Source organism: Heliangelus exortis, chromosome 10, assembly GCF_036169615.1.
Source record: "Heliangelus exortis chromosome 10, bHelExo1.hap1, whole genome shotgun sequence".
Lineage (NCBI taxonomy): Eukaryota > Metazoa > Chordata > Aves > Apodiformes > Trochilidae > Heliangelus > Heliangelus exortis.
The window spans coordinates 1435538-1459339 of NC_092431.1; the positions used below are offsets into that span (position 1 = coordinate 1435538).

Genomic DNA, 23802 nt, shown 5'->3' on the forward strand with positions numbered 1-23802 from the left:
CCTCAAGCAACGCCACTCCAAGGAGGAAGAACAGAATGAATTTACATTCGTTTTTATCTTAATTTACAAAAGAGCAACCCACGCCAGTCTGGGCTTGCTGCGTAGATCTCCCTTTGCTGGAGAGACACACAGACGCTTCCAACCGAAGCCGCTGAAGCGGGAGCTCTGTGAGGAGACGCGGCTACATCCGGGTACTCAGCGCCGCTCTGCGCGCCAAAAGCCCTGGGGTGTGCGGAGGGTGCGGGGCTGCGCATGCGCGGCTCTCCGCGCATGCGCAGCCCCGCACCCTCCGCACTCCCCCCCTCATAACGGCGGGCGGGAGGGCTGCGTGTGAGGGGGGGAAGGTGTTGTTGCTGCCTTTTCTTTTTCTATGGAGCCGGGAGATGAGGAGGAGGAGACAGAGGGGAACCAGCGGGTTCCTGTGAGTACCCGGGGAGGGGTTGTGGGGTTTGTTTTTTTTTTTTTTAGGAGTCGGTTTGAGCAGCCCCTCAGCTGGGCCTTAGGGGAAGGGGGTGTGTGAGGGGCTGGGGGGTTCCTTGCCAGCCGTAGGGGAGGTGGTCGGGCCTTTCTGCCTTGGGGAGGGGGCAAACCACCGGTTGGTTCTTCTGCCCTGCAAAGTGGGGGGAGGAAAGTGTGACCTGAGGTCTCACCCCTCAGTGTCTGCCCTTCTCCTGTCCCGTTCTCTCTTATAGGAGCTGTGACCGGCCTGGTCATTCTTCTTTCTACCTTATAGCTGTTCTGATTCTTCCTTTTCTCCTAAGAGCAAGGGTGTGTGTGTGTAGTTTTGTTTTATTTGTGCCTTTCTTTGCCTGGGTGCCCTGGCTCGGTCACTGCCCCTCCTGGGATGTCACTGGGGCTGGAGTGGCCCCATGGGGTCATTCCTGCCATACAAGGGCTCATACATGGTCCTGTGTATTTGCTGTGTTCCTGTTGACCCTGGAGATGAAAAAAAGGAGATCTTTGGAGGTCATGAGTGTCCCATCACATCCTGTCCATGTTCTGCAATCAACGTCTCTGAAATTGAGCCCTGTGAGAGTGTTGGGAAGCTTCCATCCGTGGTATTACACTGTTCTTTGTGCCTGGTCTTAGCTGTCCCCTTCTTTTCATGATGGTTTCCAGGAGTGTAAAGGGATTGTAGCTCCTGCACAAGTTCTGACTCTGGCAAACTGTTGGGAGGCAGCACTGTGCAGGTTACTTTTGAACAGCTGATTTGGGACACTTGTGAAGACGTTTCTGGATGTCACATCCACAGTTCTGTGCAAGGAAAGGAACCCGAAATAAAAAGTGACAAGATGGTGATCACTCCAGGGCTTCATCCCAGAGCTCTAAAGCAACTTCAGAAGTGCAGCAGCCAAATGGCAGCAAGTGGTGGATTTCCTCTCAATTTCTACAAACATTCCCTGGGAAGAAGTCCAGGTGTCAGTCTTGTCAGGGAAAGTATTGTACAGGAAAACAAAGGATGGAAACAGCCAGATTTACTCACAGAAGTGTGAATAAATGTATAAATGTGACCTCTTAAAGGCAACTCTGGCCTCAAATAAGAATATGGGGACTCTGTATAGTTACTTAACAGAGACTGAATTGAGTTTCTGAAAGCCTTCTGCAAAAGGTTTTCTGCAAAAACCTTCACCATATGTTTTCAGGAAGGTTAAATAGCCACAGAAGAGGGGGGGGCTGGTTCTTGCACTGCTGTGTATCCTTGTAACTAGGAAGTGAAGTTTATTTAAATGCTGATTTGCAGGCAAATTTCATGATTCAAAGTTGTGTGTGTGATGTTATTGACTGATCAGTGACCTTGCCTGCTGCTTGTTTTACCTTCACAGTATTTGGTTTGTTTGGATCCTTTCTGGGTGTCCAGTTTGGTTGTTTTAGGTGCCCAGTGCTTCCTTCCCTGCATTTGTTTTGCACCAGGGTTTAACTGCTGCCCTGGCAACCAGAGCTCAGCTCTGGGAGTCCCAGGTGGAGCTCAGACAAACTTGTTGCTAACTTCCTGCTGCTCTCCTGGGGCAAGGGGTGCAGGCAGACAGGATCTGCTGTCTGCCATAGTGTGGCCACTCTTAAAGTCATCAAATGCCTTGGGTTGGAAGGGACTTTTACATCTCATCCAGTCTGACCCCCAGGCAGCAAGCAGGGACATCTGCAACTGTACCAGGTTGCTCAGATTCCCATCCAGCCTGGCCTTGGGTGTTTCAAGAGCAACCTGTCACCTCTCTGGGCAACCTGGGCCAGGGTTTGACCACCTTTGGTGTAAATGAATTCTGTCTAAGATGTAGTCTGGACCTCCCCTCCTCTTAAACCCACTTAAACCTCCACTTAAACCCACTGGCAGCTGGAGGGAACTGAGGATTCCCTCTTCTTGGTCACAGCTAGATCCTGTGCACTGCTCTGGGTTGCTGGGACAAGAGAGAGATCACCCAAGTGGTTTGAGTCTGGTGGAGGCCATCAAGACAGTCAGGGGTCTGGAGCACAGGGGTTTGTTTGGCCTGGGGAGGAGGTGGAGGAGGCTGAAGGTGAACATCTGGTAACACTGCTTCCCAGCCAGAAGAGGGGTTTGCAGAAGGCAGAGGGAGACTTTTTGCAGAAGGCAGAGGGAGACTTTTTGCAGAAGGCAGAGGGACAGGACAAGCAGCAGTGATGTGTTACAGTAAAGAGAGATTCTAACTGGAGACAGGGAAATCTTTTTATGGAGTGGTGCAGTGGTGAGCCAGGGCCCACAGAGATGGATAAATCTGCATCCTTGGAAAGAGTCAGGAGTTGACAGGATGAGCCTTGAAGTTGCTTCAAAGAAGAGGTGACCTCCAGCCCTCCACTGTGAGCTGCACTGTGGTGACATGGATAAAACTGCTGCTTCAGGCATTCAGGTGTATTACAGTAATCAGTTTTCCAGCTCTGAGTCCCTTTTGGAAGCTTTACTTTCCTGGCAAACTAAGCATAAAAGAAGAGGGCAGAATTGTTCATTCTGAGATCAATTTTTCACTTGTTTTAGGACACTCCAGAAAGCTGTTGCTGGTATAAACTTGACAGTGGAAACAAATAGTTTTGGGAGGTTAAAAATGATGCTCTGGCAATCTTTGCAGTGTCAGACTGTCCAAATCCACAGGTTACCTTTCTGGGATGCTTTCAGCATGTCCTGACAGCTCACCATGTCACAAGTCTTCCTTTGTTCTATTTGAGATCTGCTTTGGTGGTTCTGATCTCTTGTGGCCCTTTGACAACCCCACGTTGTTTTAAAGAAAAGTAATAAAACACTTCAGAATTTACAGAGCTCCTGATGCACAGGTTGGTGGTACCTCCCTGAGAAAATGGTGTGGGTGGTCTGAAAAGTATTGCTAGCACACCAGTTCTTCAAAAAAAAAAAAGAAAACAAACCCAAACCAGCAAAACCCAAACAAAAATCAAGGTACAGCTGAAATAATTGGGTTGTTTCTCATACCCAGCAGCACCAAATTTCTCTAGTATTTTAAAAAAATATTATTTATTGGCATTTTCATAGGTGAGCTTCTAGCACTGAACTAGTTGCAAGCAGTGGGATATTTATTATTCATTTCAGTAGCTGGACTGCAGTGCTAACAATTTTCATACAACTTGTGGTACTGGGCTTCTGGCCAGAAAAAGAAATAAATCTGATCTAAAAATTTACTCTGCATTTGAATGAGGTTTGGTTTTGTTTTTTGCATTGAGGTGGGGTTTTTTTATTATTATGGACTCAACGGCCACAATAAATGAAGTTATTGGCTTATTGTGAAATTCAGTCTCATTTCTGTGGCATTAAGGGGGCTCTGGGTTTGGGTGTAGCCTCTGAAGTGCCTTTGCAGGACAGTTGCTTTGCTTTTCCTTGGCTGTTTGTTGCTTTTCCTTGGCTGTTTGTTGCAAGCTGGTAGTTGGACCACAAAACGAGCAGGTGGGTGTAAGACAGTGCGACTTAAATTCCTCTGTGCCCTGGCAAAATTATTTCTTTAACCTTCAGGAAGACAGCAGAGCATTCCATGTTGAACAGGTAAATTTGTGCCTGTTTCTCCATGTTCCTTTTGTCCTTCCCCACAGCTGGAGAAGCCCTTGCCCTGCAGCAGTGGGTTGCTGACTCCAAGTGGCATGAGGCTTGCACTGCACTGTCGGTCCCGGGGCTGGCAGGGAGCTCACACCTTAGCTTGCTCCTGCTTTTTTAAGGCTTCTCACACCGGGGACAAAGCTGGGAAGCTTTAGGTTTTATTTGTCACCACTTTTTATAGCTTATTCGAAGTTATTACCATGTAGTTTGAGCAATAAACATTTAGGATGTACTACAAGTTGTGGAGCCATGAGGAAAGCTCCAGTGAAGGAGTCCATCAGCTGGATGGAGCTGGCAGTCTAACAGTGAGGGCTTCTTGCTATTCTGTTTTGGTTTTTTTTTTTTTTCTTAAAGAAAAAAGCAGCCTGTTCTTGTTTAGATCAGGGAGGTGCAGGCTGCAACATCATTTAAATTATGTTTTAGCAGAAATTGTCTCAAATCTCCTCTCTCTACAATTCTGCCACTGTGCAGACCACTTCTCATGTCCATGTGAAGGATGGAGCTGGCAGTCTAGCAGTGAGGGCTTCTTGCTGTTCTGTGGTTTTGGTTTTTTTTCTTAAAGAAAAAAGCAGCCTGTTCTTGTTTAGATCAGGGAGGTGCAGGCTGCAACATCATTTAAATTATGTTTTAGCAGAAATTGTCTCAAATCTCCTCTCTCTACAATTCTGCCACTGTGCAGACCACTTCTCATGTCCATGAGAAGGATGGAGCTGGCAGTCTAGCAGTGAGGGCTTCTTGCTGTTCTGTGGTTTTGGTTTTTTTTCTTAAAGAAAAAAGCAGCCTGTTTCTTGTTTAGATCAGGGAGGTGCAGGCTGCAACCTCATTTAAATTATGTTTTAGCAGAAATTGTCTCCAAATCTCCTCTCTCTACAATTCAGCCACTGTGCAGACCACTTCTCATGTCCATGATGCTGCAGCATCCCTGCAACAGTGGCACCAGCCACTTACACCTAATATTAAAATAGGTAAAAGGTATCATATTATCCAGTTGTGCTGCAAACATTGCTTTCATGTTCTCATTCATTTTTAAACTCCTTGGTGTGTGGTGCTGTAGGTGGTGTTCTTTTTTTACTTTCTCTCATAACCTCCAGGCAGAAGACAGGTGGAATTCTAGAACTTCAAATCAGAAATGGGCTTGATGGTCACCTCAGCCTACTCAGGGCATCAGCTGTGCTGCTCATTTGCCATTGTACACCAAGTTGTCTGTGCCTAGGAGGATAAATACTTATTTATTATTCACATTTGCTAGCAGTGCTGCCAATCTGTGAAACATTTTGGGGCCTCAGCATGGAAATAAATACACTTAATAGTAATGCTACGTTGGTTCCTTCCTGCTCTTTTTGGGTGACTGAGTATTGGAGCCTTTGGTAGCTCTGGATGGAATTGTACTCTGAATCTTCTAGAACACTGCTATTTGTAGTCATTGCAGCAGAACTCATTAGCATTTCTTCACTGGTTTCTTCTTGAGAAATCTGCCTGAGATACATCTCTGGCTCTGTTTTCCCAAAATAAGAGTGGTCCAAACCTGTTCCAAAAAATAACATGAAAAGAAGGGGGTTTGCAAACTGTGCTGGGGGAGCCTTTGGGAGGACAAAGAACTTCAGGGAAAGAAAGGAGTGGAAGCTCTGTTCTTCATCTTTTCATACTCTTTATTGTATCCTCCTAGGAAGATTCTTCCTGACTTCAGTTAATGGTGAAGTGTGGATTGTTTTGTTTTCTTATTCATTCTATAATAAAGTATTTTGGTAAAAGGAAAAAGACAAGCTATAGGTAGAAGAAACCTTTTCAGATGAGGTTTTTCATGTTACTTGTCTTGCAGTGTTGTGACAAAGAATGTACAGAAAAGGGCTCACATTCAGTGTTTGGCTACAAGGTTATATTTTTTTTTTAGGTCAGTCAACATTTTTTTTTTCCTGAAGGCAAGTTAATTCCTAGACTTTGGGAACTAAAGATTTCTATTAATGCAAAGTGGTTCCTCTGGTTTGTGGGGAGAGCAAGGGAAGTGTGTGATGCAAGTGCTGCACCACAGAAAACCAGTGTTCGTTTAGGTTGCTGACAGGTACACCAGTAATTAAACAGTTCTGAAAGGACCTGCTCACTGTAGGCTGAGAAGGTCATTTTAAAAGGGAGAATGAAAAATAATATGCAGGGTTGGGATGTTTAGTCTCTTATTCATTGAATGCTGTTATTCCTCCTCTGTTCCAGAGCATCCACTTCAGTAGCTGTGCTCAGCACATCTCAATAAAATCAGTACTTTTTTTTTTTTTTTTGGGTGAAATTAGTTTTCTAATCAGAGAGTGGCTCCCTTACCCAATGCTATTAATTTCCAGTGGGCTTAATGAAACTGCCCTTTTCTGGAGCTGCAGATTGTAAAACCAGAATTTCTGTAATAGGCCTTAATGAAATTACCAAACAGCTACTGGAGTGCTTTGCCTTCAGAGCTATTGTCATCTGTGGTTCAGTGCTGCTATTTTTAATGACTTGATTAGTATGAACAATAGGAACTAGAGGACTGAGTCTGTGAATACAGGCTGCAATTATTATTTGTAGTCCCAACACAAAGCCCAAACAAACTTAGTTTGTGCAGGGAATTAATTTGGATGAGTGGTTTCTGCCTGGCTGAGCCCTAGTTTAATGTTTTGATTTTAATTTTTTTTGGTTGTTATTACATCATATTTTTATTTTGGTGATGCTGTTTTGTGGAAGGATTTAAGGTGGCATATGGTGCTGAATTTCTGGAAGTTGTTGTCATTCCAAAGGCTATAATTTGTGATGTATAATTATGTAGAGTGGAAGTTTTTCTAACTGTGCCTGAAAAACACAGGGGTGTTGCCCCAGTGATCTTCTGCAGTTCACAATCAGATATTTGAGCTTCTCCCTCCTTGCTCTCATGGCAGTGTTCTTCAGATCCTGCCATTTGCTGATTTATGCACTTAAAAACCCCTCCAAGGTTAAGTTGACTTTTTAAAAAAATGACTCTTGGTAAGTTGGAACTGGAGTTGACATGAGAAAGAGGATGAGGAAAGGGAGAGATATTGAAGAGGTGGGAGAACTCCAAGTCCTGGTGGTTATGCCTTCATGTGAAAGTGCTGCTTTAATAATATTACCTTATACTCTCTAGTGCTGTTTTCCAGAGTTTTTTAGGATAATTTCCTGGAATATTTTTGTTTGGGCTGAACCTTGGTCTTCCAGAAATATCTATTTTCTCAATTATGTACCATGGTGCTTGGACCTGGCTCTCTGCCTTATCTGGGCAAAGCTGTTACAGTTGCTGTGACCTCAGGCATGGGTCATGATAGAAAAGGAATTTCATTTTGACTTCAGAACAGCTTCCTCTGTTACCTTGTGGGGAAAAAAAAACCAACAAACCCAAACCAACACATTAGAGCTGTATTTCTAGTCACTGGTCCAATTTAACTTCAATTCATGCCCTTGAAGTATGTCAGGTATTGATGAATTATAATATAGACATCAACCTCTATTTGCCTGAAGGTAGTTACATCAGATGGGGGTTAAAATTTAGTTTATGACATGGGTATAACTAAAAACCTTCAGCTTTTAATAAGATAATAAATATAAATAAATAAATTATTATCAAAAGACCCACCCACCACTGTGAATAAACCACATCAGGACAAGTGCCAGAGCCTGATGTTGATCAAAAGGATGAGCTGTTTTGGTATGGGTACACTCACAGCTGCATCTGCATCAGTTGGGAATGAGAAATAAACTTGTGGCTCTCAGAAGTGGTTGCCTTATTTTCATAAGTCATGCTGTTTGTTGGGTTGTTTGTTTTTTTGTCTCTGAAATGGCAAATGAACCTATCCCTTTTGGTTCAGTGTTGGGTCTCTGGCTCAGTGTGTTGGGGCAGATGCCTCACTTTTGGAGGTGGGGATGGCTGGAGTATTTTCCAGTTTTCATTGTCTGTGATTTACAGATACTTGTGTTGAAATACCACAAATTTCTTTTTTGTTTTAAAAAATAATTTTGTTTTCTTTTAGCCTATTGCAACAACTCCACCCCATGGTGCTTGGAGGGAGGAATCCTTCAGCCACAGCAGTAGTGAAACTCAAGCATCAGTGACCAGTGGGATCTCCCTGGGAGAAGCAATCTGCCAGAAGACTGCTGTTGGCTGGGTATTTGGACTGTGCTTTGTTTTGGTTGGGCTTGAAGGGTAATTAATGGGATTTGGAAAAATGACCTGAAGTGCTTTTTTGGTATGATTTGGATGTCTCCCATCCATGCCCTTTAAATGTCTGTGTTTCTGCATCATGGGGCTGCAGAAAAACAGGATAATTGTCAACTCTGACAAGTCATCTCCTCTTGATCCAACTCCTGTGAAACTTCTTGATGCTTATCATTAATCCTCAGTAGCTCAGGGTGTGTTGTTTTAATTTCCCCCTTCTCTATTTCCTGGCTATAAATGAGTGTATTCTCCAGTGCAGTGTGGTGTTCTTGGCAACAGCATCTTTGATCTGTGTTCAGTTTGTCATTTGCTCTTAACCCAGCCCTGCTGCTGCCTCTTGTCAGGTCTGTCTGCCTCAAAATAGCTGAAAAATAGCATGTGTCATGCTTCTGTGCAGGTAAAATCTGACCTTTTAGACCTTAGTTTTAATGTTATTCCACGTGTGAGGACAGAAAACTGTACTGCAGTCATAGCTCTGTCTGATGGGTATGCTGCCAGATCTTTAATTAGGCTGAGAACTGTTTTTAAAAGACAGAGCATAAAAAATTTTATTTCCAAGTTGTTCTGACACTTCTACAAAAAATATAGCAAAATTCTGATGTGAAAGTTAGCTTTTAATACCTTAGTGTTTAAAAGTTAGGAGAGCTTGCAGCTGTTAATTTGGGATTGGGCTGTACTTCTGCCAATTAACTGGGACATTTTCTTGCTTGTATTAACATCTATATTTTTATAAGATATATGCTGATGAGAAAGGTTTGCCTTATAAATGATTGATACTTTTTAATTCTTTGCACTGAAGGCTGGTCTCTGCCTTTTCTATAATTGAAATTTATCTGTTTAATTACTTCCCCAGTAATCCCAATGCAGGTTCTTTAATGAGTTAGTAGGACTAAAAGTGCTCCTTTCCACTTGGACAGGAACTGAAAGCCTTTTTCTCAAAATATCCTAAGGAGTTTCCTAGGATTCTCAGCTATTATCTGTGTGAACTCAGAATTTCTGTAATTAGAAACTTCTGTTAGAGACCAGCCAGAAACTCTTCTGCTTGTCACTCCCCTGTCTGCAAACCATCTTTACTCTGCAGTGGCCTTCTGAAATGTTTATCCTAATGAAGATTGTTCTTCCTAAGTGAGAGGTTTCATTCTGGTTTGGAACAAGCCTTCTGCCTTGGCAGGGTGTGGAGATGGAGCTCAGTTTCAGACAAGTGCTGGAAAGCTGGTGATCAGACAGTGAGTTATGACAACTTTGGCAGCAGTAAGAACTTGCTGTGGACTTCAGCAGCTCATAGTAACATAATTCTTTTATGTTAAAACCAGAGTTTTTGACTCTGGAAATACAATTGAACTACAAAGTATAGGAAATAGAATTGAGAAGCAGTAATTCCACTTTGTCCCCAGCTTAGTCTTCAGTTCTTTTGGAAACAGGAAATTTTCTTGATCCTTGAGCACTTTTTTTTTTCTCCCCACCTGTTCTTAGGGAACAGAGTCATGGTACCAGCTTCCTGCAGAAGTGGATGCCAGCTGCTTGGCTGCTGCCTCAGTGACAAAACTCAGCCTGACTTGTGACAGAAATGACCTGACAGAGTTCCCCACACTGGAGGAAGGAGCCTTGCCCTCAGCAGAAGCATCTCAAAGGCAGTATCCTGGAGGTACAGCACATGGCTTACTGCTGGGTATGTCTGAAGTTGCCTTTTGTTAGCTGCTAAACTATTTTCCAGTTCTGAAGCTACTTCAGAAAAGCCAAATGTTTCTTTTGCTTCCTTTCAGATTCAGCTTCACAGCTGAGAAGTTCCAAGATCTAATATTTCACTGTGATCTCTTGTTTCTTCACTTGTTGCTGTTAATCATAGGAAACACATCTGTCCCCAGCAAGATAAACTTGTTTATCCTGAAACCAAAGCCAACTGATATCAGATCCATTTTTACTTCCTTTATTTGCTCATTTTTCCTCTTGTTTTTTTTAACTTCACCTGTAGCAATCAATCCCTGAAGGATTTTCTTTCCCTTTTTCTACATGTGCATTTCATGAAGGCAAAGCCAGCAGAACTAAACAGCTGCTTGCCAGCCCCCAGCCAACCCCAGATGGGTTGTTACCCATCAGTTCCACTCTTAAATAAGCAGTTGCTGCACTTAGGCATAGATTTTTTTATTTTTTTTTCACTCAAACACCAGTTCTAGTGTCAGATGTGATCACGCCCTGTGTGGTAACTTTTGGCTTTCAAAGTTAACTCCATCTCAGTTCCAGGAAGTGTTAATTTATCCTGCACAAACCTTTGTGCACGTGTGCTCTAACTTGCTGTTATGTCATCTGGTGCCTTCTTTTGTGCTGCTGACGCTTGTTTTCCTTCTTTACTTTTATGATACCTCACACAGACTCCTTTTATTCACACACTTGCATATGCTTCCTTGGAAACACTTAACAATGCTGTTGCTAAGCCCCAAGTGTGTGTTTCTGTATTGATATCCCTCAGAGGATCACTTTCATAAGCTCCCAACCTGGTTTGGGTTGGAAGGGACCTTCAAGATCACCCATTCTCACCCCCCTGCCATGGGCAGGGACACCTCCCCCAGCCCAGGGTGCTCCAAGCCCCATCCAACCTTCAGCACTGCCAGGGATGGGGCAGCCACAGCTTCTGGGGGCACCCTGGGGCTCAGCACCCTCACCCCAAACAATTTCTCCCCAGTGTCTCATCTCAATCTCCCCTTTTGCAGCTGGAAACCCTTCCCCTTCATCCCATCCCTCCAGGCCATTGTCCCAAGTCCCTCCCCAGCTTTCCTGCAGCCCCTTCAGGCACTGGAAGGTGCTCTGAGGTCTCCCCATGGGATCCTTCTCCTCTCCAGGCTGAACACCCCCAACTCTCTCCCTGGCTCCAGAGCTTCTCCAGCCCTCCCAGCAGCTCCATGCCCTCCTCTGCTCCCACTTAGCAAGATCAGGTGTTACCACCTCCATTGGGTTATTACATTTGTGAGTCACTTTTCCAGTCACTTTTCCACTTTTCATAACTGAAATCACTGGGCAAAGGTGTTTCTAAAGCTGCTTTCACTGCACCATTATGCTAGCAGGTTGGTGGGTTTTTTTCTTCCCAAAACAGCCCAAATTATTCTAGACAAACAACGTGATTGCTTGTGATATTTTAAAATAAACCTGTGTTGCTTCCAGTTAACCACATGTGCAGCTTGCAGCTTGCCATTCCTGTACCTGCTTGCGTAATCTTACTGGGATGTGCTTTGCTTTGGGGTTTTTTTTATTTGTTCTGAAGTTAAACAACCCATTGTGGGGGGGAAATGGAGTTGCAATTGCCTTGGGAATGTTCTGGTAAACATCCATGGCAACTCCTGAGGCTTTCAGGAGTTGAGATGTTATTACACCGTGCAGCTCTTGCTCCTTTTCATCAGTATTTGGGGTTATTTTGGTAATGCAGTGCTCCATCCTTTGTGAAGGAGGCTCTGAGGGGAGGGAGAACATCTCTGGTGGATCAGGATCAGAGGTTCTGGTTCAGACCAAACCCCTCTGAGACCCACAGCTCAGTGCCTTCCACTGCCCCTTGTGTCTCCTGTTACCCTTTCTTCAAAGGCTGAATTTAGTTTTGTTAACTTGGATTATGATGTGCAAAAAAAAAAAAAAAAAGAATGTTTTTTTCTACTTGAATCTCTCATTTCACTTGTTCAGGGATTCTCTCTTTTATTGTTCTCTGTTAACTTCATGGATTTCTATGAAGGAAAACAGGGCAGAATATGAATTCTGTCTGTAAGGCAGAATCTGGCACAAGGTTACCTTTGGGAGAGGTGATAAAAATGCTGAAGGAAGTTTAAGTGCCAGCAAGTGACAAATAAGCATTAAAGGACAGCCCTTTTTTCTAGACAACCTCTTTGGTTGCTTAGAAACTTCAGGAAATTTATTGGAAATGCCACACGTTTGCCAATACAGAGTTAGTATGTTGGTTTTAATCCACACTGACCACTAAACTCTCTCCATTGCTGCTCTAAGCCCTTTTTTTTGGTGTTGGTTTTCTTTTTTTGGTTTTGGTTTGTTAAAGCATCTTCCTTTTAGTAGGAAGGTGAAGTGAAATCCTGTTCCAGAATAACAACCCAGGCAGAGAAGCTCTTTGTGGCTGAATTAACTGCTGGCTGCTGTGCATGTGGAACAACTCCAGAGATGTTTTTGAAGGTTTTTTTTTTCCTTTTATGAAATGAAAACCAGTTGTGGCTATCTTGTATTTGGTCCCAGAGAAAGCTGTGAAGTTAACAGTGAGTTGCTGTCTGGCTAGAGGTGGGAAATATTGAATGAAATCCCTTTTTTGTTTGGTTGGTTTTTAATTTTGTTTGGTTTTGCTTTGCCAGGTAGGAATTTCAGATTTAAGACTAAGAGTAAAAAGGACATGATAGATAAGACATGCTTTGTCTTTGTCTTCTTCCTCTCTCTAGGGTTGTTTTATTTCTTGTATTTTAAAAACCATTTCATCAAGGAAAATTCCTGATACTTGTCAAGGGTTGCATTTGAAATGCAGCTGGAATTAAAGAGAAACATTTAAGGCTTTTTAGTGTGAAAAAAGATGTAAGAAATCTGCTTGTATTTCAGTTGTAGCTCTCCAGAAAGTGTGCCAGTAGCTACAGGCTTTTTGTGTATTCACTTAAACTTCCAAATAAGGGAGGAAAGGTGAGAGGAAAGGCAGAAACACCAGCTATAATACTAATTTATTCCTTCTTCTCTTCAGAAAATGTTGTGAATTCCATGTGCTGGGGAGGGGAATCACAATGACAGTCACACTGAAATTGTTCCTGTGACACTGGAACAGATCAGTGAAGCCAAGGAGGTTTTGTTTTTATTTTGCCTTCCTTTTTTTCTCTCCCACAAATGGCAGTTTGACTCTGGCATTCAGAATTGTCAGCAGACTGTAAGATAAAGGAGCTTGCCCAGCTTTCCTCGTGGAGGGAATTCAACTCTGAGGAAGCTTTTGACCTTCAGAGTGACAGCAGGAAGAGTTATGTTTTGACACAAGATGCTGAAGAGTGGGGTACTGACGTCACTTGCTTCTTTAAGCCTCCAGCACCTGCTTCTCTGCCTGCAAAACCCAGGTTATGGCTGAGCATAATGAGCCCCTAAATCATCCTAAGCATCCAAAACATGCTAGCCATGATCTCTCTGCCTCCTGGAGAAAAGCTGGGGGAAATGTTGCAATTCAGGTGCTTGGAAGATGAGAAAATGGTCAAAAAAAGGCAGAGGAGGCAGAGCACGTGACACAGTTGGAGTTCTGTTTTAGAGGGATGAAAAATCTAATTTTGTAGCCTCAGATAAATCAGATAAATTTTGTAGCCTCATCTCTTAAACTCCATCAGGGTGTTTCTCCAGGTCACCTCTGCCAGTTGTTGCAGGGGACAAGCTGGAAGAGAGGCTTCCCACTGAGGATGGGCCTGCAGTGACTCTTCCCTCTCCTCCTGTTTCTTTTTCCTCTGTTTTCCCCCCCCCTCTCTCTTGTGGCCCTATCAGTCATCTCCTGCTTCAGGTCAGTGATCACCACCACAGCTCCAAAGCTCTGGGGAAGGCAGGGGACTGGCAGCCTGAGGCAGCTTTCTGCTGCAGGGCAGGAGCAGAACTCTTTGGAGGTGTCAGGGGAGCAGGATTGCCTGTCCTGGAGGCTGAGCTGAGGTTTCAGCTTTGCAGTATATTTAGTGCCTGAAAACACATTTCCATTCAAAGTGAAGAATTTGAGCTGAAAATCAAGTAAAGCTTATTTCCCCCTTCCATTCTGTGAATAAAAATGGAGATGCCAGTTCTGAAAACATCAAGTGCATCATGATGTGACATGACAAGTCTAATTTGATAACTGCAGTGACTGTTGCCTTTCTTCACTAATAGAATTTTAAATGTAAAACTAGATTTGGGAGGAAAAAAAGGTCAATGTAACAGAGCTGAGAGTTCAGGCTCCAGCTTGCTTCATGTTTCTTATAAGATGTGTGGGTTTGCATCTTTAAAGCAATTGTGTATCCAGATGGTTAATGAACTGAGTAGTTTTTAAATATAACAACAAAAAGCTGTTTGAGTAAATGTACAGCAACCCAGAGTAAATGCATTGTAAATACTGCCCACTCCCAGACAGTTAGCTGGTGGGGAATAAGTTACCTGATGTGCAGGCTCTGCTTGGTTCCAAGGCAGTATCAGCCACTGGAAACAAACCTTGTTTTCTGTGAAGTCCATTTTACTGTGAAGAGATTACAGTCAATTAGCTCAGTCTCCTCTTCCAGGATTCAAAATTATGATTCAAATTGTGATTAAAATCACATAAGTAACACTCAGGCTGCTACATCAGAGCAGCTTTGGTTGTGCCCTGTACTGTAACAGAGCTCTGAGGCACTCTGAATTAGAACTGAGACATCCCTGACCTTGTTCCTTATTTTCTCCTGCTCCCTCTGTGCTGATGCTGCCACTCTTGAGTTTTCCCTTCTGCTTTTTTCCAAACTTCCACGTGTGTTAGAGTGAATGTTTTTCTCCAGCTTTGCACAGGTGCTTACCAGTCTACCCTGGAGCCTCTTCTGAACACCTTGGAGTTGCTATTCATACCTATTTTTTGGAAAATACATATTTTTTCCCTTTCCTACAAGCTTCCAAAAAGAAAAAAAAAGGGTCACTTTTTTCCCCACTTGTCGTTCATTGTTGGTGTTGCAAATAGTTAAGAAAAAAGTGAAATGGAGGCATGAGCAGTGCAATGCATTTATTTAATGAAGGGGAGAATTCAGCTTTCAGGAGGCACTGGGTGCTAGAAAAACAAAGCCCTCTCTCCACTTAGGTTGCTGTAGCATGTTTGTGCCATCTGTACTACAGATGCTAAAGTACAAATTTGGCTTCCTCTAGGAGACATTAGGCTGGCCATGTGGTAGAGAGCTGCTGGGAGAGAAGGGAAGCTTTGAAACTATATAGCAATATTATTCTGATTTTTTTTCCTAGCTGCTGATGGGGAGGGACTAGAAATAATCCAAATTTTGAGCCAGATTTACTGTGATGTGGGATTATTTCTATCCATATAATTATCCTCTCACTCTGTAGCATTCTAACATAATTTAAGGAATGATAATAGGAAGCATTAAGTTAAAACTGAATCAGAAAGGTCATCTTGTGGTTAGATACTGCTCATCAGATGATGTAATACAGGCCTGTAGAAAGCCTTAGGATAAAGCTGATGTAAAGTGCATTTTTTTGGTATGTAGTGGTCATCTTATCTGATGTGCTTATCCTTCTGTAAGTGACACAGGGGATAGTTTGGCTGAGATGGTTGAAAACTAATGAACCTAAATTAACTGAATGTGAATCTGGTTCTGGAAGGCATTCATGGCAAGAAAGAGCTTTAAAAGAAAAAGAAAAAAGCTTCCTTACCAAAGTACTGGAAATATTTTTTTTTACATCTATCCAAAAGTGGATATAATTGTTTTACACTCGTCAGCTTAGCATTGTTTTTATTTCTGAGGTATAAAACATCTCTGGTTTTGTAAGCAGTGAACTGGGAAAAAAAAAGTGGCAGCTACCTCAAAGGACAAAGAAATACAGAACAGAAACTCAAATTTGTTACTACAGTAGTAGAGAGTGGTAGTGGAGTAATTGTGCTGACAAATTTTGGTATTACTTGCATCTTGAAACCCTAAAGAAAAGCCCCAAATGATGCAGCCTTTGCTATGATCAGAACTTGAGGGAAAGTGGAGCTGGGGAAGGCATCCATGGGGCTGCTTCTTTGATCTGTGTTCAGGAAACAACTGAATACATGAGGGAATGTGCCTCAGAGGAGGGTTGAAACTGTGGATTACATCATTCCCACTGCAGTTGGCATGTTCCTGAATTTTGAAGGCTGCATTAGTTGGCAGGGCAGTTCTAGGAGGGATTGCCTGGCATGATTGTATTACTGTGTTGTTCTTGACAGATATCCAGGACAGTCAGTGCTCTCCCTGTTTTCCACTCCTGATGTATTCAACACCAGGCCAGAGGGTTTCAGATGAGACACTTCTCCAGCACTCAGAAATGGATTTTATTCCCTTAAGGTAGGATAAAGCTACATAAAATTAGCTAAATTCTGTCACGACAGAATACCCCCTGTTATTCCTGTGTGGCCATTTGATATTGTTTGCATTTTCTTTACATTTATTCACATTTTGGCCTCTTCAGGGTGTGTGTGTGTGTGTGCATCTTGCTACAGCTCAGTTACCTGAATGGAGCTGTACTTTTGCCTCTTACATTAAAGCAGAGAATATGGGTGTTGACAGCAAAAGGATGGTCAGAAATTCACTTACTTGTTTTTTACCCCTTCCAGAGGAGCCCCTGATGCTTCTGCTGCATCTGAGGAGCCTTCAAAGCCTTCTCCCAGCCACGAGTTTGTGTCCTTGACAGCTGGAGAGTCTCCCTCTGGTGCACCCAGTGACTTCTGTACTTTGTCCCAGCACCCCCTTTCCTTCAGAGATGTGGAACCTTTTGGTGCCAGCTGTAGTGATTGCTCCTCTCAGCAAACTTCTTCCTCTGGACAACAAGTGGTGAACAAGGAGGCAGTTGGAGGGTGTGAAAATGATACTAAGGAGAAGGCACTGGTTCCCCAAACAAGTCTCAATTTAGCAAATGCCACTTCAGAGGTGTTGCTGACCCAGGCAAACAGCCTGAAACAAATGGAAGCTGCTCTTGCAGCTCAGACCTGTGGTATGCCTGGAACAGATGACTCTTTCTCCTGTGACAGCCAGGTACCAGCTGCTCTTTTTGAGCTCTCAGAGAAAGAAAAGAGATTCCTGAGGCATGACGAGTTCTCCTCTTCAGAAAACTCCTCCTGTAAAACAGCACTGTCTAAGAATTCAGAAAAAAGGGAAAGAGAGGTGGAAAAGGAAAAGGTAAAAATGGCTGAGAGCGAGTCAGAAGAGGGCATGGGGCAGCTGGAGAAGGTGGAAAAAGAAAAAAAGGTTCCTGACCTTAATTTGCTTAATAATTTTCCTGATGATCTGAGGAGATACAGTTGTAAAATTTCAGAAGCACAAGGTGTTTTTTCTGCTAAGGATTCTGAAACAGGTGAAGGGATGTCAGGGGGGTGTGCAGTGGGTTTCACTGGCTCCAAATGCTTGAAGTCTGTGGCTGAGGAACTCCTGGGAGCTTTCCTTGATGGTGGTCAGAAACAAGTGAGATTCTCTCCTGCAGTGAGATTTGGGAAAGAGGAATTCATCCCTACTGTGGGAAGTGACTGTGCACCTGAACAACCAGTTGTGACTGACAGGGAGGCTCCTTCTCCATGTGGTGTGGATGCCCCAGTGGAAGCAGAACCTGGAGCCAGCAGGAGTGAGTTAACTAGTTCAGACTTTTCCATAGAAAGGGGACATAAAGTTACAGGCATTTCCCCCTCCTTTAATCTTGGAGGTGATGGCTCATTCTCTGTACACTTGGCTCATCCAAGCTATCAGTCCACTCCTGGGATAGTTCTGAGGAGAAATGTTAAGGCAGCAGAACTTGGTGTCCCTGTGCTCAAAGCAGATACTCAGCCCTCTCCTTCATGCCCAAATGAAGAAACTTCAGAGAACTCTGCCAGCACACCTCTGTCTGAGGGGCAACATTCACCCCAAGCTGCTCAGAAAGAACACAGTCAGCTTTTTGAGTCCTTAAAGTGGAAATATCCCCACAGTGGAAGGATCCAGTCTCTCCCATCACTTAATTTCATGGAGAAGGTAGGAGCTTGGGATGTGAGCCAACCAGAGGATGCAGCTGAGGCAGTGGCTTCCTGTGATCCAGGTGGAGTTTCTCCCAGAAGGAAAGCCTGGAGTGCAATTGCCAGTTCTTCCAACAATATTCTGTCAATACAGAGGAGTGGGAGAGACCCCAAAGACTGTGTTGCTGCTTCCTCTAGAGGGACAGGTTCCTTGGGAAGTTGGTGTTTTCCCAATAAAGACTTCCTGCTTGTCCACTCTCCTCTTGCTAGATCCCAGTCTGACAACACAGTAAATGTTTCCAGCAGGAAGATGGAAGTTACTCCACCAGCAAACTCAGCAGAGGCAGCACAGCCTCTAGAAGGACAAAGTCATGTTTTAGAAGTGTCTGAAAATAGTTTGGGAGGCTCCAAGTCAGAAAAGTGTTCAGCTGAGATTGTTTCTGGACCTAGTGGTAGAGAGAAAGAAAACAATTTTAGAGGACAAAGTTCAGACCCAAATGTTTTTCTTTCTGGTGAAGCAGCTGCTCAGCTCCTCAAGGATGGAAACTCTTCAGCTGATGACCAAAAGAACTGTGATGCTCTTGGAAATGAGTCTCACAACCTAACCATGCCTTCTGACCTTATCAGCAGGGACAATTTGGGTGATATTTCCCCTGACAGTTTGAATTTTCTTGTACCTCCTGGGGAAAGCAGCCAGAGGGGCTTGGGCTCTGCAGGTTGCCCCTCTGGGGTGTCCAGGCACATCTTCAGCACTGGGAAAGATGATGACTTCATCCCTGTTGGAGCAACTTCTTTGGAAACTCCAGTGAAAGAAGAGCTTAACATTGAAGAAAGGATCCCAGTAAGTTAATTCCTAACAAAAATTTATAACTCTTCTTTACCTTTGGGTTATGAGCTCAGAGTACACAGCTCTTTGATCCATGGGATTAATTACTATATTTTCTTAAATACAGAGGTGAAACAAATAACTTTTAGGGGTTATTTAGCACAGGCAGAGAAAGGGTTGGGTTTGGGAAAGATTTTCTTGTTTTTTCCATGTCTAGATGATAGTATCAGGGTAACAGGATGCAGGAGAAATGTCAAGGTTAGTGGTTGGTGGAACACAAAAGAGGCAAGAACAGGATGTAGTGATACAAAGTGAAATCTGTTTGAGAAAAGACTTTGTGAATAAATGGGTTTATAGCTCTTCTAGCAGAGTGCTGATGAGCCACTTGTGATCTTCCAGATTCTTTCTAAAGATCAGGTTATAATTATCCAAACATGAGGCTGGGACTCAACTGCTGAGTAAGGAAATGCAGGGAGGCTGCAGGAGAGCTGAACTTCACACACCCACAGATCTGCAGTAATAGCAAAACCAACACACAACTCCTTGGCAAATCAAATTGCCTTTTTTTAATTCCCTATAAATAATTGCTATGCTTGTTCACTTCATTCCAGTATCTGAGGCATAAATTTTTGATTTTTTAAAAAATATTTTACTAATAAAGGATGTTCAGAGCATCTGTGTACCTTTTCTCCTTGATCTCTTACTTGGCTCATGCAGATTTCTTTCCTCCCTTCCCTCTTTTAGGGTGGTTGGGTGAGAACAGAGAGCAGATTGTGGCAGCCATGTTAACTGTGCTAATAGCTGTTGAGTGGTAGAGTTTAATTAAATGCAGATTTATGTTAATGATAAGCATGTAATTTTCTTCTGAGTAAGTGGCTGTTCCTCTCACAGGATGACTCCTATAATCATTAGGTCTTTGTGTTGCAGAAGCACTCTTCTCTCAGTTGTCTTTACAAATACGTGTTGAAACAAATATAAATATTGTAGGCAGGGCATTTAAAATGAAATTCATGAGATGTAGAGGTTGTCTGTTCCCTCTGTTTTTCAAATGAGTAGAAATTAGGTGTGTTCTCCAGCCCTGGCTCTGAGGAATTCTACATCACTGGCAAGGTGAAGTCACAGGTTTAGCAATTGGTGTGTAGGTTTGTAGTAAAATCATAGGAAATAGTTGGCTGAGATCTGTAAGGATCCATCATTCCTGGATCCTTTGGGAAGGGCTGGGCAGTGCTGGGGTGGCAGCATGCTACTGCCAGCAGCATCTGGGGCACATGATGAAGGAAAAGTCAGGAAAACACCAGGAAAAAACTTGATTAGTTTAAGTACAATCACCACCAAAGCAGCTGCAGTTAATTTCTGCTTTGTCAAACAAAAATGGTGAGGAGTAGAGGGCAGGGGGTGTCAGTTCTGCTGGGCTGCAGTGGCTTGTGAGCTGGTCACTGTGGAGCTGTAGTCATGTTAGCTGGAAAAAGGATTCCTGATCCAGAGGGCAGAAGCAGCTGGAGGTGTTGTTCCTGATTTACTGCCTCAGTGTTTTGGGGAAGTTCAACACAACTGGAGCTTCAGATGTTTTGACACCAAGTTGTTTGCACTGAAGGTGATGTGGAACCTGCAGCTCCAGAATCCACTGCCATGCTGTGACAGTGCCACGTGTGTGTTCTTCTTTTCCCCAGATATACCTCCACAACCTGGGCATTGATCAGTCCCCTGGAACTATCCTGATGCCATTTGCACCTCGAGGACCCATCAGGGAGGTGGAATTTTCCCCTTCAGAGCTTAGAACACTGAAGGATTCCACTGACACACTGACAAGGACAGCTCCACAGCCACAAGGTATGGGGAAGGAGGACCTTGGGCCATCCTGGGAGACCACAGGGAGATATTTACCAGTTTGGCAACTGGTACAGGGCCAGAGGTGTCCTCAATAGAGGTTTGTTCACCTGGGCTCTGGACTACTTGGTGTCCTTAAAAGTACCAATGGTTGGGGCAGAGAACAAAACTGTGTTTGGAACTCTGTGTGTCCCTGTCAGTGTGGGTTTGGGATCACCATTTGCACTTAAGTTTGGCTTTTTTTTATATTTAAAAAAAACAATTAGGTGTTACCTATCCAAATGCTAGAAGTGCACCTGCTCTGCTTCTGCAGCTCTCTAGCCAGCAGTGGGAAACAAACTTATCCTTTGCTTTTTTCCAAAAGGATATTTTGGAAATCCTGATCCACAGCTCTCCTGCTTCTTGCAGGGATGCTTTTAGAATCCAAGTGTTCATTGAACGTTCAAGCACCACTGGTGTCATTTATCTAAGAACATTTATTTAAAATCTAGTTTAAGCCTTTATTTAAAAGCATGTTATTTAAATCAAGCTCTGTGGTTTCTTTGGTTTGTGTATTGTTCAGTGTATCCTTGGTAATTTTATATTAATCCAAAGTGGACTAACACTTCTTTCAGCAGACAATTCTCACAGAAGTCACAGGTCTTATTCTGAAGGCAATTTCCTAAATATTTTTCAATATATCAAATTTCCCCTCTCTTTCCAAGGGGATAACAAAACAGTCTTCACTGATGCAGCTGCTTTCTGGAGCCCTCAACTTCATGACTCTTCCTTTTCTTTGCAGGCAAATTCCCATCAGCACTTCAAATTACACCAACAAATTTTAACTCCAGCACTTCTGCTCTCAATATGTCCCTTCCAACGAGCTCAGAACTTGGCTTTGGTCTTCTGTCACTCTGTGAACTCTCTCCCCACTTCTCAAGATCTTCTGGAGCCAAACCCACGAGTCAGTGCAGTGTTTTGTGCCACCAGCTGGAGAGAGCTTCTCCCCTTGCCACTCAGGAGGCGTCAGGGTGTTCAGCTGCCTCCAGAGGAGCAGAACCAAACCAGCAGCAGCCTTCCCCTGACTGTCTCTCTGACAGAGAGAGTCCCGTGCTCCTTGCAAAACATCTTGAGGAACTGCTGGCTAAAAGTGAGCCCAAAGATGTGAGGAGCAGCCCCCTGAGCTGGCCTGCTGGTTCTTCAGCTGGAGGGAAAAGTGAAATGGAAGTGGACAGAGGGTCACAAACCTCAAGTGTAGGGAGGAAGAGAACCAAGGGTCAGGAAAGTGATTCCTTGGTTGGATCTGGTGCATTGCAAGAAATACACAAGCTTTTGGCAGAGGCAGAGGATATAGCTGGCAGGTCTTGTGATCCTGTTGTGTCCACTGCCTCTCCTAGAAAAATGGGTGACACTTCCCCAGGGCTGACTAAAAAAAAAGATGGCACTGAAGGTTTCAGGTTAGTGAAAAACAGCAGCCCTCAGTTCCAGAAAATGCTGTCCTGGGTGGAGACTCTGAGCCAGAGGAGTATGGAAGAAGAGGGGTCATTAGCAAAGCCTCTGAATTATAAGACAGGCACTTTAAAATGGGAAAATCCTTTTGAAGCCAACTTCCACAATCATGGAGAGATGATGAAGGAGATGACCAAGGAGTTCAGGACAGAAAAACCTGCAGGAAGGTCTGAGCCTGAAGGCTGCAGTAGTGTAACTACAGACAGAAACCAACCTGGGGTTGTGGGCCTTGCCCAAAGCAATGGGAGCAGTGAGGGCAGTGCTGGGAGAACCTCAGAGCTGGGGAATCCATCCTCCTCAGCCACTCTGGGCAGTGTCACCAGTGCTGCAGGAGACTTCCAGAGCATGTTGGCCAAAGCTGGAGGAGCTGGAAGCAAGGCAGGAGGCACAGGAGGGAGTGAAGACAGCAGCAGTGGGGATTCACTGGCTGCCCATGTCAGGAATCTTCTGAGGAGTGGCTCACATGCAAGAGAAACACTGAAGAGTGGAGAGGGAGAGGAGAGGACAGCACAAGGTAATGATTTGTCTCAGTTGTGTTGCATCAAGTGGGCATTTTTTACATGGCAGAATCTTTATTTAGGCTTCTTTTCAGGGCATTGCTTTGAAATGTGGATGTGAGAGGCCATAGTCTGTGAAATGTGAATATAACATCTTTAGTGGGACAGGGCTTCAGGGATCAGTGGTTTTCAGCTGTTGGAAGTGATATGGGAGAATGGGATGGAATTGGACTTTCCCAGTTTGGTTTCTCCTCTTGCCTAACATGGACATGAGAAGGTGTTTTGTCCATGTAGCTGTGAGGCTGAGAATTTGGGAAGGGGCTGAGCCAAGTCTTGATTTGAAGTCACAAAACTGTTACCAACCATGATGAGAGGAAATGGAAAGGAAACTGCTCTCTCTTTTATGTTCCTTGTGCAGCATGGATGAAGCTGAGGCTGGGCAGCCAATCTCAGGAGTCTGTGACAAGCTTGAATGAAGAGCACCACCAAAGAATAGAGGAGATAAAGGCAGAGCTGCTGCTGAGTGCCAAGAAATCTGCACTTGCCAAGGTACCAAACAGCCAAACCAGCTGCTCTGGAGAAAATGTTTTTATTTCATTCATATATTTTCATTTTCATTGAGCTCCCATGTGTGTTTCAGGACCAGGCATGGCACAGGGTGATGGGAATGTTTGGGGTTTTTTGGTTCCCCCAGGCAGGAATTTGCTGTCTTGGGTGGGGGGAAGGCAAACAACTGAAGATATTCTGAAGGAATATTCTGACTCTTCCTAAAAGTCTTAATTCTCCAGGAGGAAAAGGAGACAAAAGCTGCAGATTTAGTAATGGGGAGTGTTTAGTGACCTCTCAGACTGTCCAGGGATGAGTCTTGGCAAACTTGACTGCTGTCTCCTATAAACTTTTTTGTGATGAAGGGGGAGAGAGTTGCCAAGACATTCCTACATGTTTGAGGTTACTGTTTGAGTAATTCCTCCTTCTGTGGCCATTCTGGTGGGACTGTAGAGGTTTGTTTTTTTTTTCCTGAGCAGGTCAGTTGGTGGTAGAGTCTGTTCTTTTGATAGGCTTGGAGTCATCCCCAGGATGTGTGTGGGATGCTCATGGAGAGCCACAGGATGACATGAAGGTTGTTGAAATTTTTAAGAAAACTCAACCCAAGGCTCCAGAAATCAGCCCTGTTCCTCTGCTGGAACCATTAGGGTCTTTCCAGAGAAGAATTTCTAGAATAAGAACTGGGAAAAGCCAAAGACTTGAAGGTGGTGGTGTGTTCCAAGAGCATTG

At 43.8% G+C, this 23802-nt stretch overlaps 1 protein-coding gene across 8 annotated transcripts in view; it reads left to right on the plus strand.

The window, feature by feature from the left end:
* The first annotated feature begins 292 nt into the window (after positions 1-292).
* ALMS1 (ALMS1 centrosome and basal body associated protein) overlaps positions 293-23802 on the plus strand; it is a 47188-nt gene continuing 23678 nt past the window's right edge. For 5 of the 8 annotated variants that reach the window (XM_071753137.1, XM_071753139.1, XM_071753142.1 and 2 more), the window contains exons 1-8: positions 293-421; positions 8050-8184; positions 9708-9903; positions 16138-16255; positions 16525-18730; positions 20386-20545; positions 21324-22544; positions 22946-23076. In XM_071753137.1, coding sequence (XP_071609238.1) covers positions 371-421; positions 8050-8184; positions 9708-9903; positions 16138-16255; positions 16525-18730; positions 20386-20545; positions 21324-22544; positions 22946-23076 — 4218 coding nt within the window. In that variant the 5' untranslated portion in view covers positions 293-370. The remainder of the gene's footprint in view (positions 422-8049; positions 8185-9707; positions 9904-16137; positions 16256-16524; positions 18731-20385; positions 20546-21323; positions 22545-22945; positions 23077-23802) is intronic. The other 3 variants (XM_071753138.1, XM_071753140.1, XM_071753143.1) reach the window with 3 other exon arrangements.